Below are 16,876 nucleotides of genomic sequence, written 5' to 3' on the forward strand. Positions count from 1 at the left end.
GATAAATGGAGTCTCCTTGCAAGTCGAGATTTTGTGTATGTGTTTGGAGAAGAATTCTCCTGGCCCAAGAAGAGAAGAGAAGTTGACCCCTGATCCATGATAAATGGGATCTCACTGACTTTAACGCTGCAGTCTTATTGCACCTTTATCTTAGAATACTGTAAGTCTCACTGAACACAGAGGGATAATTTCGAGTGAAAATGCACAGGATTGTACTTCACTTCCAGATTTTCTAACCCCTCCCTCCCGTTGTGTTCGTACACACACACTCACACGTGTAGAGATCTATGTCTACTCCACGAATCTCAGTGGGCATCCGTCTCTTTCCTCCCTCTCCCCTAACAACCCGCTCTCCCATCCTCCACCCAGTCTGTTTCCCAGAACTGAGTGATAGATGTCTCTCTCCTCCGGAAACGGCTGGAAGGCGGTTTTTGCCATTGAACTTGACAACAAAAACCCGATCTCTCTCCCCCTCCCCCTCCCTCTTGTTTACTAGACCCTGGGAGGTCTTCGTAAAGCCTCATTCACAGGGTCAAAAACGTAGAAGTTGAGGGAGGAGGGTTAAAAAGAAAGAGAGCGAAAATAGCTAAATTGGAGAAGAGTTGGGGGGGGGGAGAACTTTTAGACACCGTAACCGGGAGGGAGAGGATCTAGGCATTCTCCCCACCATACTTAAAAAAAATAAAAACCTTGGAAAATTCTTGATTGTGACGTGTTCGTTTCCTTCTAGGATTTTTAACAAGAATTTCAGGCGTGCTTCATCCACCGCTGGGTAAGATCTTCATGACTCTCAGCCAAACTTCCCCCTCACCATCTCCAAATTTCTGTAGCATTGGGAAGGTCCTCTCCCTCCTGCTTCTCAGATGAAATGAAATGAAAAGAAAAAAAGAAAAAGAAAATAAAAGAGGAAGGAAGGAAGAACAGACGCGTTTTCAAAACCCATGTATTCCACAAGTTGGGAAGCTAAAAGCATATAATCAAGGGGTGTGCAATTTTATGGGAAGAAGGAATGTGAAAACCTTTGCTGTCTGGAACAGAGAGAAAACCTGATCCATCTCAGGTGCTCCACAGTGGTTCGATTAAAAGTCAGTAGCGTTGCACGAGAGTAGTGTGTTATGAATTGTGGCCTCCTGTATGTACTGCCAAGTTATGGCATAGCAAGTGATGATTCTAAGACATCTTCTGGGAAGGAGGAAGGCGAGCGAGCGAGCAAGAATTAATCTTTTGTTTGTTTCTAGGCAGAGAGAGTGTAATAAACAAGCTATTGATCCGCAGAAGCCTCTGAGGGGTTTGTGCCAGAAAGTGATCCATGCCGCTGTCAGCTGCTTTTTTTTGAAGTAGTCCTCGTAGATAATCATGCAGCTTGTTTTGTATGCACTGGGCAATAAAGAAATCTTGCTAAGAGAAACAACAACCCCAAACACCACCATTTCTGGAGGTCCCTGGCTCTCTAGTTGTTTTGACCCTATGCAACCCACTTTCTGCAGGCTGCGCGACACCCAGACTTTCCCCAGGCCCTTTGCTGTGTGCTGTTCTGAAACGCACAACAGGTTTTCTGGGACTGAGGCATAGACTACGGGCGCCATCGAGGCAAAGGGTTTTAATTGCCTGAGGCTAACTAAGGATGTCTATTCGAAAGCAAGTCCCATGAAATCCAGTGGGGTTTACTCCATAATACTGTAAAAGTGCTTAGGACTGCAGACTTAACCACAAAGGCATTGGCTTTTGAATGTTGGGTCGGTGGTATTTTAGTGGGGGTGGGGACTGCCATACTGTAACCACCTATCTGGGAGTAAGCCCCGTTTAACTCAGTGGGACCTACTTCCGAGCAGGCATGGATAGGAGGGCGCTGCGCGTGTTGCATTGGGAGAAGGGAAGAAAGACGATGGGTGTCAAGCAGACCGTGACATCATTTCTATTGGAATGAATGGGACTTAAAAGGCACCACTTTGCGCAGGGTTTGCCTGGGAAGCCCAGCGTGCTTGTGTGAGGGAAGGAGCATTTCTTTGTATTTCGGAACACAGCAAACATTGCAGGCAAATTTAAACCCTTTTAAGTTCCATCGATTTCAGTGTTGTGGCTATAAACACGCCAGTGAGAGTCCGAGAGATTTTCAAGTGCTGCTTTGAGCCCCATATTCTTACTTTTAAAGGCCTGTTTTAAGGCTATGAAGGCAGGCCGTAAAACAAACCCAAGAAAATGTAGGCACAGGGACACAGACACACGCACACAGACCCCATGACACCCCCTCCACTTTTTACTTTCCTTTTTTGCCATGTGCCTCTACTCCTCACCATTTGAGTCACATACAGAACAGGAAAGCAATGACTGATCTTCTAAATAGCACGTTTGGTCTCCCCTACGTCTTACCTTCCAGGCTCCAAACGAAAGGCAACGTCTCCATTCAGACTTTCCCCGAGACAAAGCTTCGTAGAGAAACAGAATTAAAAGGGAACCTTCTCAACAGTTCCATTTAAATGAGTAGGGAGGGAGAGCCAGAGCAAAATTGGTACAGAATTTTAGACTGTGGTCTGTATCAGAAGGAGGAAGTGTTTGAGGGTTATTTATTTGAAGATCATTCATTTTGGGTCAATAATATGTACGATACACAGAATATTTCCCCCCTATCATTTAATATAGGTTCTTCTTAATCTAATGTAACCAAATAATAATATGACACATCTATGGTTCATTCCATTTTCGCCTGAGCTAGAGTGAGAAAACTTGACACACCACGCCTGTGTACTTCTACTTACTAGTAGAAGCTACAACCCCTGGGGTTTAATTCCCCCCGCCCCCAAGGGAGTAGATTTCAAAATTTTATGGTTTCTGCAACTTGTTTAATTTCCTCATAGAAGGAGATTTTTCACTCCCATAGACTATCGTTTTCCAAGATTTTGGACTGGCTAAAGATTGTCCATACAACACCCGCATTTGAAGATGTTTTCCTAAAGACTGTTGACCCGGATTTGCAGGCAGGTGGGTTTCGGTTTCACAGAGTAAAGCATTCCAATAGGAGCTTTTTAATGAATAAAAACTGGGCTACCCAACTTGCCAAAATTGGGATTTTTACATTTGATTAGCACCAAATCCCACATGGGGAGCGGTGAGGGCTGGAATATCAATAGTCAAAATTATATCTTGGGCACAAAATAAAGGGGGCAGTTCAAGAATCCTACATGTAACCTGATCCCCAAGTAGGAGATATTGATTTTGCAGTAACATAACTGTAAATAAATAGTAGCAGTAGATAATCCCAGAAAAAACAGAAGTACTGGAAGGTGAGATGAATTGGAAATATGGTTTGGAGCGCATGAGTTACAGTTTGTAACGTCCCAGATTCAAAATTTCACACACCTATGGATTCAGTGTGTGTGGCCTTGGTCCCGTCATTTGCCTAGAAGCCTCAGCCTTCTAATCTGTAGAATGGGGAGAGTACAGGACTGCCTTAAAGAGAGCGCTATACAGTGTAAGGATTAAAGAGACAGGAGGTGCAAACACCTCGGAGGAAAGCGTTACCTAAGCATGGCAATCCTAGTTTGCGAGGGGCACAGATGATGTGGTTATTCAAGGTTCACACAGGCACGCTCTTCTGTATATTCCTGACATTCCAAGGAGGTCCCGTGTCTAGGTCGTGACAAATCCGGTGCCAATTCGACCCCCTTTTTAACGCATTTGTTTAGGTGGGGTTTTCTGGGATTTGTGTGAAGTTTTGTGTAGCCAATTGGCCCAGCCTATTTCTTTTATCATACACTGCACCAAATTCTTCTTTTGCCTCGCCTCTTGTCCCAACTGCTACCTGATTTGGGACAGAAGATCAGATCTTACCCCACACGACACATGCCCACAAAATTGCGCAGGAGCGCGTGCTTAAGGGAGCGCAGAAGAATGAAACCAAGGAAAAGGCTATATATATATATATATACTGTATATATAACATTACACTGATACGCGTGACCGGAAGGTGGAGCTGCTGACCTAATCTTGCAAGCAAACGCCAAAGCGTCATTTCCCCACCTCCCCACCCCCGTCGCGAGAAGAGGGAGAAAATAAATGCAATAAACTCCTTTTGATCTGAAGAGCCTCCTTTTCCGGGGAGCGTGAGGAGGGGGGGGGCTGGAGTCAAGGTCAACACCGCCTATGAGCCAGGAGTAACCCGACCTCTGGGGTCAAAGTTAAGGCCTGATTTACTGTGCCTGGGAAGCTGCTCCTCCCTCGGTGCTGTTGGAGGTGGCTCATGCCGGCGGACAGAGCGGCTTCCTCAGCCCTTAGGCACCCAACCCCCACCGCGCTGGACCCAATCCTTATCCACTGGACTCATCCTCCTGGTGCGCCACTCCTCCCTCCTCAGTTGCAACGACTGAGAGGGGGAAAGGGAAGGGTTGCTAGCACATCCTCACTGCAGACAGCAGAACACAATTTCTTTACAGGGAAACCTACAAAAAGAGGGGGGGGGGACGAGCCCCACCCCTCGCTCCAGCAGCCACAATACAGTACATGCCGACAGTAGATGCAACTGAATATTGTCTCCTAAATCGAAATCACACGCCAGGCAGATTGAGACTGTCTTGCGGGGGGGGGGGAGATCTTTTTTTAAAAAGGCATGCATTTTTTTTGAAATATATATATTACACACACACACACACACACACACACACACACACATATATTAAAAAATGTGGTCGGGGTCCCTTTACCTATATATATAAAAAAATCATGAGCTTGCCTCATTGCGGTTATACCAAAGACAGAAAGAGCAGTTCATCCTTGAACTTGGCCTTCCATTTACTCGTGCGCACTTCTCATTAGATGTTCTGTATTTAAATCCCAGGTCCTTCTGAGATAGAACAACGCAAAGGATCTGACAGGATCAAGCACTGGCAGAACAAGTTGTGAGATGTAAGAGGCGAGGAATACACATATATTGGGGGTGGGGTGGGGGGCTTAAAATGAAAGTATGAAGCTTTGTTTGAGGTTTACGACCCAGTTGGACTCAAGGGAGGTACCGAGGGGGGGGGAGGGGATTCAGGAATGTCACCAACACTTGTGACGGAACAGAGCGAAATAAACACTGAAACAATCCCCACCCCTCAGAATCTTCTCACCTTAGAAACAGGTGAGTGGGCTACTTGAAAAATACCTTTTTTCCACTGTCTTTTTTTTTTGCGCATTCAATTCTTTTATTTCTGTTATTTATTATTACGTTTATTAATGTTTGGTCCTGTGGTGTCAGATAATGAGCACTGCTTATGCAATCTCTGTGGCATTCAGAATAAATTATATACATGCGTATATAAGTACAAATAATAACACTAATAATAATAGACAACTGATGAACATAAGACACTCCTATGAGCAAGCTGCATTGAAATCAGTGGGTGGTTACTTCTAAGCACCAGAATCAGATTGTGGGGGCTTGAACAGTACCAAAATCATGCTGAAACAGCCCATGTTCTGCAAAAGAATTTCCTTTGATTAGGAATACCCCCCCCGCCAAGTAAGGCACATTGATTTCAGTGGAAGTTGCTTCAAAATAATAGCAAAAGTTGCAGTCCTAAACACACAGTTACTTGGAAGTAAGTCCCACTGATCTCAAAGTGGTTTACTTCTGCGTAGACTCTCATAGGATTGCACGGTTAGTACAGGAGTGTAAACAAAGTGTAGGCCTGGCTGTATTTTCTTTGATTTCGAAAACCTCCCCCCCCCCCCTTCTCCTCTAGAGAATCAGAGATTCTGAACTAAAGTCTCATCACAACGCCCCGGATAAATAATTTCTTTAAGGACCTACAGTCACCGCACTATTAGTATTGACTAAACCAGGGGTAGCCAAGGTAGTGGCCTTCAAATGCTGCTGGACTACAACTCCCATGATCCCTGGCTATAGGCTGTACTGCCTGAGGCTGATGGGAGTCCGAGTCCAACATCATGGAGAGGGCGCCCTGTTGGCTACCCTCGTGCTATGCACTGGCACTAGGAGAAGCGTCTGCTTCCGGGTCCTCCTCTCACCGTCCCCTCCCACGCACAAACTCCCCTTTAAATACCCAGATTCTAAACCAATTCATCTAGAGAACTAGCTCCCAATTTTATGTAGCTAAGGAGCAGAACGTCAATAATAGTAGGCAACATCCGAAACAATTTACAACGTTATAATTTACCCATCCATATTTACTTTCCAACAAGATTCGCTGGATTCAAAACGATTTGCCCCTGTTCTGAGTGTGAATATATGGTTTCAGTCTTTTATGTCCCATTGTATTTTATACGGACAAGCAAAATAGGCCTCCACGCTTTAGCGGATGGAGCAGGTTTTTAATCCGTGGGGCTGGGCTTGAAGGGAAGTCCTTTTTCTGGAGTGGTAAATAGGGAATGAAAAATAAAAAATTTAAAGTTGACTTCCCCTTGCAACTATCGGTTTGCTGTATTGTAAATTCTCTAGCGTATCGTTCAGTGTCTTCCAAGGCACTTATTAACTTTTGGTAGTACACAAATTCATTTAAATGCAATCGATAAAGGGATCATTGTCATATGATTAATCAACTCCCCCTCCCCCCCAAAAAATCGTCAATCGGTGGTTAGCCTATATACACATACATACATATACGTATACATACAAGCCATTCTAAAATATTAATTTCGTCATATGCAATGCTGAGATTTTAATATAGATTATAACCTCTCAAATTTACAAGTCCCTAAAACATAGATTATGTTGTATGTATGTATGTGTAATAGATTTTCTTCGTGGTAAAAATTCCTATCAATATTTCACACAGATGAAAGAACAGTCTGTTCCTTCGCTTCTGCAAAATGTTCCCATTCGACGAACAGACAAACGGAACCGAAAGCAAGCCGAGCCATCGTGGTGCTTATGGAGAATTTATTTAACATTCGGTTCGATTGATAGGCAGTTGACGTTTTCTTGGTTTTATTTTCGTCTTTCCCCCCACCCCCTAAAGCAGCTCTGAATTACGGAACTTGGTACAAAGAAAAATAGAATATAATTCGCATAGCAATGGCGCTAAGGCGGCAACGCCTCTCCCCCCGGAAAAAAACACATAAAAATGAATTGCAAATTGCACACGGCTTCCTTCTCCCCTTCCCAGCTCCCCCCCCATAATAAAATAATAAAAACAATAACAACAACGCATCGCTTAAAAATAAAATAAAATAAAAAAACACCGTTTGCTTTGCAAATCGGGTTTTAACTTATTGGAGGAAACAGCAATAACAATAACAACGACGATAATTAACTTTTTTTTTTTTAAAGGAGAGAGGCTAGGAGAGGCCCCAGCCACGCCAGCGCTAAGCGAATTTCGTGGGCTTCCACCGAGGTGGAGAAGGGAGATGGTGGGAGGTTGGAGAGCTGAGAAGCCATTGAAGCGTCCACGTGCGTAATTCTGCTCTCGTTTCCTCCTCCCTTCTCCTCCTCCTCCTCCGCCCGCGGCCTCCTTCCCCCCACCATCTCCTGTTCCCGCAAGGCTTTGGGGAGGCAGCAGAGAAGCCTGCGTTAATTCCCCCCTCCCTTCCTCGCGGGGGGAGCTTCTTTCCCGCCGCCTTTCCATGGATTCCTCCTCCGAGAGTCTGTCCCTGCGTCTCACGGGGTGCTGCTGGCGCTGCCGGCGCCGCTGCTGTTGGTGGTGGCAGGCGCGGGCGCGGGCGCACTGGTGCCTTTGACCTTGGCCACGACCTTCTTCTCTTTGACCCTGCGGTTCTGGAACCAAATGGTGATCTGTCTCTCGGTGAGGTTGGTGGCGGCGGAGATCTTTCTCCTCTTGTCCTTGGTGATGAACTTGCTGTTGGAGTATTCCTTCTCCAGCTCTTTCAGCTGCCCTTTGCTGTAAGGGATCCTCTTCTTGCGCCCCCGGCGGAAGGTACACCCCTCCGGAGGGTGCTGGCCTACGGCTTCTGACCGGCAGAAGGGAGGAAAGGAAGAAAAGAGGAGAGCGCATTAAACTCAGACGAGAGTTAGGAAGGAAGGCCGGCCCTGGGGAATGAAACTCATAACCACCACCGCCCAGTCCTTTGTCTATGAAATCCCCCAAGGGCACAGCCGAGCGAAATGGACTCTTCTAAAAACCGCTGGAATTTCTCTTGGCCCCTAAACTCACGAGTTAGGACTCTGCAGAATATTATCCGTTTTATTTCATTCTCTCTTGGTTATCTTTCACCACCTCATTTTCCCCCTGCCCTATTTATTCTCACATGCATTGAATTTGTCCCCGAAACACAGATCTGCCGCCATAATGCCTTTTTCTTTTTTTCCGGCCTCTGATGCCGGTGAGGCCGTTTCTCTGCTTTGCGAGACTACAACCCCATTTTAGAGCAATTTGCGCGTAAAATCCCACTGAAATCACGGCGCGATAAATGTGGAGGTTGTGCGTAAAAAACAAACAAACCCCCAGTTCGGCCAAATGTGTGTTGTCAAATACAGACGTGGGGAAATTTAGAAATCGATATTTTTCTACCTAACTGATCTGCCTGGCAACAATTCCTTTCACTTGCTTCCAACCCATTTTAACCAACGGGAGTTAGAAGCAAAGTGTGCCACATATTTTCCTGTAGGTATTTAATTTATTATAAAGAGTAATAGTGCAGGGCTTAAAATTGCAAATTAGTCTGGATTAAAATGTCTTTGTTGGGGGTTCAAATCAGCTGAGCAACTTTTACATTGGTTGTAAATAATTTGATGCAAAACCCTATTGATTTCAATGGAACTGATTTCCAAATATATATTTTTTAGGAAAGGGCGTTGTGTTAGGAAATTATTCAGGACTAGGTTTGGATTACCCACATATGTTTTAGCAACCATCTTCACATTCACAAGATTTAGTTAGACACACACACCTGTATATTAATAAATTATTGTCAGTGTTTCATTTCTATGTAATCATTAACACCAAACAGACTGCTAGCCTTCCTGTGTGTGTCATTGGAGTTTGGACATGGCTGGAGGTGAAGACTATAGTAATGAACAGTGCTCACAGAAAATAATACTGTGTTTTGGTGCTTTGTATGAATATAACCTGCAGAACTGAATAGTACAAGGAAATACTCCTCTTATAGTTACTTGCTGTTGCATGTTACTGGTATCTGATGGAAAAAGCCAGATGTTGACGGTGTTTTGGGACCTGCAGTGTTACCTAAATAAAGTGAGTGCTGAAATAATTTTAGTAGACAGGAGCGTACAATTTCATAATGTGTGGAATTTTTAAAAAATGTAATAAAGCTTTTTAACAAAGGGGAATGCTGTGTTCTTACAGAATGTGTTTTGACGAATTGTTGGGTTATGATGCAAAGAAGCAAGATGCTTTCTTGAAATTTCAAGACTGAGCCAGAACTTTTACTTCCAAAAATAAGTAAAAATGGGGAAAGAGAAACAAAAGATCTGGCTGAGTTATTTATTAATTTTATCGCGTGCTGCTTTAAAAAATAAAAAATAAAAGCTTGTGACCCAACACTTGTGACCCAGCACTTAAGCATCTTTGTGGTGTATCTTTATGAAACAACAGTCAAACTGTTTGGGTGGTCAGTGTATGGCCACATACTGTAGATCTGAAAATTAATGTGAAATGGTTTCATCCAGGAGCTACGCTGCATTTAAATATCTTGGGTGGGACATCAGTTAACATAAATTATAGCCATCATCTGCACTCCAGATCCTCAGTTGAGTCTTATGATGTTTGGCACATTTTACTAAATGAGTTTTTAAAAACATGGACATGATGCAGCCAAGGGTAGATATTTTTAATTCCCATTGTATCTTCAATGAAAGAGATGTATGCACATGCTTAAATCTACCACTGGAAGCCATAGATTTATAAGTGCTTAACTTCAAATGTACCCATTAATATATTGAAAAAATCCTTTACTAAATCTTTGAGACAGAGGTTTTTGCTTGTGTGTCCTGTCTGTCAGGAGTAATTATTTCCTGCCTAGACACCAATAAATAATGCTAGATGCTGGTGGTGGATAACCTTACACAGCGTTATACATTACTGAAATATTTATATTCCTTGGGGGCTATATTGCCACAGCAATACAATGTTGTGGTGATCGAAGGCAGCACACCTTATTGCAGTATAAATGCTGTTGTTGTTACGTAATTTGAATAGCTATGAATTTATTTCATTGCCCACTGTTCACTGTGCAGTCAGTTGTAACTAATAGCAATAGTATCAGTATTGCATAACTGAGCAAAAACATTAGAGCAAACCCAATGGAAAATTCTCCTGCACATTCCCCATTCAGATGCATGGAAGGACTCAAGGAGGTCCTATTCATTTGAGTGGGGTTGCATGCGAAAGAAAATGGTATAAAATTATATCAAATAAGTGTGTGTGTGTGTGTGTATAATAAGTGTGTGTGTGTGTGTGTGTGTGTGTGTGTGTGTAATAAGTATGTACACACACACATTAAATGTGTGTGTGTGTGTGTGTGTGTACATACATACACTAAATATTAAATAAGTATGTACACACGCACTTATTTAATATAATTGTATACCACGCTTCATCTTACGATTTCAATGTGGGTTACAGATCAGTTACAATGCAAGCAACCTAAGAAATAGGCAGAGAAGATAAAACATGCCTAAAATCAAAAAAGCCCAGGTAAGCAGGTAGTCTTAACCTGGTGCAGAAATGTCAATGTCAGGCATATTTGCTGGAGGAAGATATTCCATTACTTCCTGCTATTGCACCTTTACTTTTTGTTGTCGTGCTGGCAGCCTTAAAGACATGAGATGTGAAATACTGAATCACCATAATGGACAATATAGGGTTTCACATGAGCAATTCTGAAACAAAATTGCATTGATATTTGCTGGGAGCACTGTGAAATTGCTACTACACCTAAAACATTGGGATACACTGGATTGGGGCCTACAGCACCACGATGGTTACACTGATGCAGAGTTTAAAAAGTTACTTGCTCATAAATATAAGGTCATCATAGAATGCGCTTGTCATATTTATTTATTTTCCTACAGGAATCTTCTTCTCTTGTCTCATATTAAATTTTATTGCTCTGATATTATTTCAGAATCTTGTAAACAGCTTTGGGAGGTTGTGCATCAGAAAGGTGGCATATTTAAAAAAGGAAAAGGAAAAAAGAAAGGTGGCATATAAATGCTTTATAGAATAAATTTGCTTCCCTGCTTTTAAGATTTTTGCACCTTTTGGCTGAATTATATAAAAGTACATACAGTAATTGTTGCTGCTGCAGCAAAGCTAATATTATGTTGTGGCTTGGAAAATGTGTCTGTTAATAAAAGTAATGAGGAGATTGTCAGTCTACAACTACATTCACAGACAGTATTATGGACACTCATTTTGAGGTAAATATACAGATTTACCATGCTCTGTGGTTCACTTTTAAGAAGTTTCAGACTGAGGAGTGTTAGGGGCAGGATTCCCCCCCCAACAGTAATTCACTATTTGTGGAATTACCTCCCCACACACACACACATCAGGAAGTATATGTGGCCCCATTGCTGACAGTTTTTAAGAGAAATCTTAATACATTTTAATTTCTATTTCATTAATAGTTGCAATACATTTTAACTGATATCACCAATTTCAAAGATGTAATGTGATTTTTAATTTGATGGCTTTATATACCACTACATTTTGTGGATGAATTTTTGTACACTGCCTTGTGAGGGCAATGTGCCCTGAAAGATGATTTAGAAATAATTTAGGAAAACTGATAAACAAGCAACATTTCTGCACTGAGTTTGTATTTTGTGTTAACGCTTGGCGGTGTAAGTGTGGTGCAGTGTAAGTTTGTTATTAATAAGCAGAGAAGCAGATGAATGATCTTCTCTTTGCCCCTAGGAAAAGTTTAGCAGTGATTCTAAACAAGCTCAAGTGGAAAGATGTCCCACAGAAATTAAATGAGATTTCTTTCAAGTAAATGCAAAAGTGGATCAGAAGTCAGGTCATTAGTCATAGATAAGGATTGGTTCTCCTGTAATTGACTGAAAACATTTATTTAATTGAACAAATATTTGTTGTTGCACTGCAACAGGATTAAAACCTTAAGTGTGGGCTAGTGTAAATATATATTGGCATGCTTTGTGGAAGAAGCTTAGTTGGTGCTGGAGTATGCAAGGTCTGGGGTTTTGCATAATTCTTCTGCTTGATGAAAAGTTCTGCACAACCTCAAACCTTACATACTTAGCTCCCAACTTAACTTGTTGTTGTTATAGACTTGGGAGATTTGTTTTCAGGAAAGCCACTTAACTATGACAGACTCAACAGGTTCACTTCTGTTAAGACATCTCACATCTGATAGTCCACCAGCTACTCATTAGATGTGCAACTGAAGGCACACTTACCCCTTGAGAATTCCTGCAGAATTTAATAGGGCTTGAGCCAGAATGAATGGCTCACACACTGCAATGGCCGCAGGTCTGTGCTTAAAGCAGGGGAAGATTCTACGACCCCTTGTGGCAAAGTCATATCAAGCACCAGTTAGGTGAGTGGTCACTGGAAGGCCACACAGAGACTCACGGGAATGTAGTAGCTGAAAGGAAGTACCAGTAGTAATCTAGACCATCCTACTTGCATCCAGATTTCTCTCCCATCCGCAGAAAAAAAAAACCCTGTCTGTGCATAATATATTTAAGGCAATAACCCCTCTGCCTAGGCCCACCACAGTTACCTATGTTGTTGTTGTTGTGGTGGTGGATGCAACATGTCCCTGCCATAATCCTTTCTTTAGGACTAGTCTGTCTCAGGGACTTGTCTCCTTTTTCTCTATTCCATCTAGCAGGGTCTCCAGACCAGTAAAGCAGAAATACTGAGGTTAGCCTGCCTTCCTTAAAGACAGTGAAGCTTCGTTTGTTTCCTTAGAGTTAATTTGCTCTAGACTGGCGTCATTAGACTTCCAGCAGAAATAAATGGTTCCTATGTCTCAATTCTACAATCAGTGTCCCACTGACCGTGGGGCGCAAGGCAGGAATAGCAATAATTTCCTGCCTTACCGCTGCCTATAATTTTCTGCATCTGCCCTAAGGCACTTGGAACCAATCTGACCGTGCACAATGTTACAGGGGCGGGGAGTATTTCTGTTTCTAATGGATGCGATGGATCAGGATTTTTTATAAAAACAAAGGAACAGCCCTGAAAATGCAGACCCAGAAAGCTGGATGGGTAGGAAATCTAAGATAGAGTATTACGCACCTGTAGCAATGCCAATATATTGCAGCTCCTTTGTAGAGACTGAGCTGATTTAATGAGGCAAGATGTGATAGCAAAATTGATAGCATGGCAGGTGCTGGAGACGGAGGGTGCTCAAACACAGAGGCCCTCGCCCTAATTCTGGTTTGTGATTGGGGCTGACTGGGGACTACTCAGCGATGAGGGAAGCGCACTCCACACATGCTCAGAGACATTTATGATTACACTACCCATGTGGTTTTTTAACGTTGTGATTACATCATGCCTGCTCCACCGTTGGAGAGCTGGTTCATATTTAATTCTAGCTATTATCCGAAGGATTCAGGGTATGTTAGAAAAAAGCTCTAGCCCGCCAGGTCATATTGGGTGTTGAAAAATAACCAGTAGGTGAGATTTCACAGCCTTTGTGAGCAGCATTTTTCATACGTAAACTAAAGCAGCAACAACTAAGAGGACAGAGACGCACACACAAAGGGCATACATAGTTGTCTAACCTCATATATAATTTGTAATAATATTTCAGGTGACCCTGAGAGCGATTCATACAGCAGTGAAATTAGCCACCCTGCTGGTGCATGTTTGATGCCTATATCTGCGCGTGCAGCGCGTAGGCTGTAAAAATCTGCTGCTGATTTCATTGCAATATGAACTGATTGGAATTACACACACTCACGCACACAGTTCTCTCATATACGGTATATCTCTTAGAAGCTGATGAGGCCACATTAATTTATCACACAACTGGGGGAAATTAGGCTGGTTGTATTATATTGTATCGTATCTTATTATAGCGTGGGTGGGTGTGATATCTAAACACGTACACACATGCAACGCAGGTATCCCAAGAACTAAGCTAATATAGGGATCGGCGCCAGAATAGATGGTGAATATTTGAGAATAAAGATGGTCTGGAACATCTGCAAAGTTTCCAACCAGGGCTACCCGCAGTCACTACAAACACACACACAAACACACGTCTAGGTTGAAAAGCAGACAGGATGGAGGCCCCAGCTCTTTTCCGTTCGGGGATCAAGCGCTCCCTGAGTCCACCCAGCTCCCTGGAAAACCACGAAATCCACCCCGAGGATCTGGCGGCCTTGTAGGGCAGCTGCGGTGACAGGGGCAGGGCGGAGGGAGAAGCGAAAGAGGCGGCCGTTTCTTTCTTTCTTTCGTTCTTTCTTTTTTTAACAAAAAGGTATTGGTTACCTGCGAAAGCAGTTTTCCAAAAGTGTCCTGCTGGGCTTTGATCTTTTGGACAACACATTTGGTTGTTCCATCCCCCGGCCAAGGCCCAGGGTTCGTGGTAAGGGTCCACGGGCAGGAGCGCTTCGTGCCTGGCGTCGCCAGGAGGCCCTCCGATGGTCTGCACTACCGAAACGTCCAGGTAGCTGGCCATCGGCTGGTAAGGCCCCGCCGCGTAACCCGGGTAGAAGGCGAACTCGGCTGGGCGCGTCTGGTACTCCTCGGGAGCCGCGGCGGCGGGCGCCGAGCTGCAGGCGTCCAGGTACTTCTCCGCCGCCGTCGGGTAGCCGGGCTGAGGCGGCGCGGGGCACGGCTTGAGGGAACCGCGGGCCACTCGGTAGGAGCAGTAAGCACCGCCGAAATATCCGCAGGAGAAGGGCGAGGCGCTGGTCGTCGAGGATGCCTGCGGGATGGCCGGGCACGGAATGCATTGCTTTGTCGACGCGTCTCCGGGGCCGGAGGAAGGAGGGCCGTCCAGGGCCGGAGCAGGGTAAGCGGAGCCGTGCATCGTCGGGCTGAGGCCGCCCAGGGTCACGTTCCTGCAGTGGCCGCCGCCCGGGAAGGCCGTCGGCGAGCTCAGCAAGCTGTCCATGCTCTTGGCGGGCACCTCATCCAGGCTCCTCCGGGCTTCTCCGAAGGGGGCGTCGGGGTCCATCCAGCGGAGAGCGCGGCGGGAAGGCGCATGGGCGCCCGCGGCTTGCTTCGCTCCGCTCTCGGTCCGGGTAACCAGATGGCGCGCGGCTTGGACGACTGGGGGGCGGGCGAGGTGGCGAGGATCGTTTTAAAAGGCTGGCGACTGCCAAAGGAGGGTCGCCTAGGCGCCCGGCGTCAGCTTCTCTCCTCGCACCCCCACCCCCCTCTTCCCTCCCTCCCCCGACGCAAAGGAGGCGTCTTTCCCGGAGTGGTGCGCTCATTGGCTGAGGCGCATCCACTGGAGACGTGCTGGGGAGGAGGGGGCCAGACAAAAATTGCGAAAATGCTTTTATGGCAAGACAGGGAGAGAGAAGGAAGGGTGAGGGGAGAAGAGAGAGAGAGAGAGAGAGAGAGAGAGAGAGAGAGAGAGAGAGAGAGAGAGAGAGAGAGAGAGACCTGCACACGTGACGGACTTCTGTACAGGAAGGGGGTGGTGACATTTATTTATTTATTTATTTATTTATTTATTTATTTATTTATTTATTTATTTATTTATTTTCCTCCATCAGACAAGATTACCGCCCCCCGTCCCCACATACCAGCGTCTCTTTCCCTGCTCCACACGGAGTGGACACAATTGAATGGAAATAGAAACATTGGCCGATCTAGGAGGAATAGTCTGCAGTGCTATAGTGTTTAGAACTAGGAATAGGAAAGAAAGGAAGGAAGGAAGGAAGGAAGGAAGGAAGGAAGGAAGGAAGGAAGACAGACCGTGGGTATATCACTAGAAAACCATTAATTCAATTAAGATCCATCTGAGATAAATGGGAACTGTAACCTGCCTGTCTGAAACTTTCTGATTTCCTCGAAATTCTTTGGCGAAGTGTCCAAACTTTCCCCAGAATGCTTCGTCAGTGTTTTATGCGCCGGTATCCCTTCCCATCCTTGCAAGAATGTGCTTCTGAATCCAAGGTTTGGGGTGGCTGACATATTTTATTCGAAGCATTATTTTTTTTTAAAAAAATACACACATCTCGCAGAGACTGCAGACTGCATTGCGAGAGAGAGAAGCTGCAAGCTAAAGGACTGGGTAAAAACGCATGTGCAAGGCTAAAGTGTCCCCCTTTTCTCAGATATCTGTAGAAATCATGTTCGGAGATACTGCGCTTGGTCAGACGCACCAGGCCTTCGCACTAGATGCTGGGCAACTCTGCCCTTCCGAAATGACATTTCCCAAATCTTCATACGTTAAGCGGTTTGAGAAAGGTGAACCGAATAATGCCGTGCTCCAAAAGTGAGACCCTGATGTCCGATTAGACGGAATATATTGTGCTAGACGGTACGTGCACGTGTGCGCGAGAGACAGGCGACGGAACCCCGCATTCTCCCCATGAATGCAATCAGAACATAAAGGGTGGTCGAGAGAGATGCACGGCCACTCCTCTTAATAATATGCCTACCTGGAAGCTGAGAATGTTACGTGGTGCTCGGCTGAGAGCCTGTGTTCTGCTGCAATACATCAACCTGACTTTCTAAAGTAAACCAGGGTAAAGATGTACGTTTATACAACCACACGCACCCATCCGCGTCAGTCTGCCTCCCCAACCATCTCTTTTTGGCCTTGAGAGTGCGCCTCCAGCCCCAAATACCCCCCCCCGAAGTCTGTTAGAATTATATCCCTCTTTCTAAAGGCATCTCTTTCTGCAACACTCATCGCCACGGTCAAGGCGCAGAAGTTTCCACCTCTAATTTTTGTCTTGGCAAAGTGAAATCGTAGTGAGCCAGGAGGACAAAAAAAAAAAAAATGCCTTCTTTATCCA

At 44.6% G+C, this 16,876-nt stretch overlaps 1 protein-coding gene across 1 annotated transcript; it reads right to left on the reverse strand.

Annotated features, from left to right (window-relative positions):
* Positions 1–5,129: 5,129 nt before the first annotated feature.
* HOXB13 (homeobox B13) lies at positions 5,130–15,271 on the reverse strand. Its single transcript, XM_083470193.1, has 2 exons — positions 14,388–15,271; positions 5,130–7,905 (listed from the first exon to the last, which is right to left on the reverse strand). Exons 1-2 carry the CDS (start codon positions 15,076–15,078, stop codon positions 7,595–7,597), a joined length of 1,002 nt encoding a protein of 333 aa, XP_083326319.1. The 5' UTR covers positions 15,079–15,271; the 3' UTR covers positions 5,130–7,594.
* Between the last annotated feature and the right edge of the window lie 1,605 nt (positions 15,272–16,876).

This window comes from Podarcis liolepis, assembly GCF_965112155.1.
Source record: "Podarcis liolepis genome assembly, chromosome: 13".
Lineage (NCBI taxonomy): Eukaryota > Metazoa > Chordata > Lepidosauria > Squamata > Lacertidae > Podarcis > Podarcis liolepis.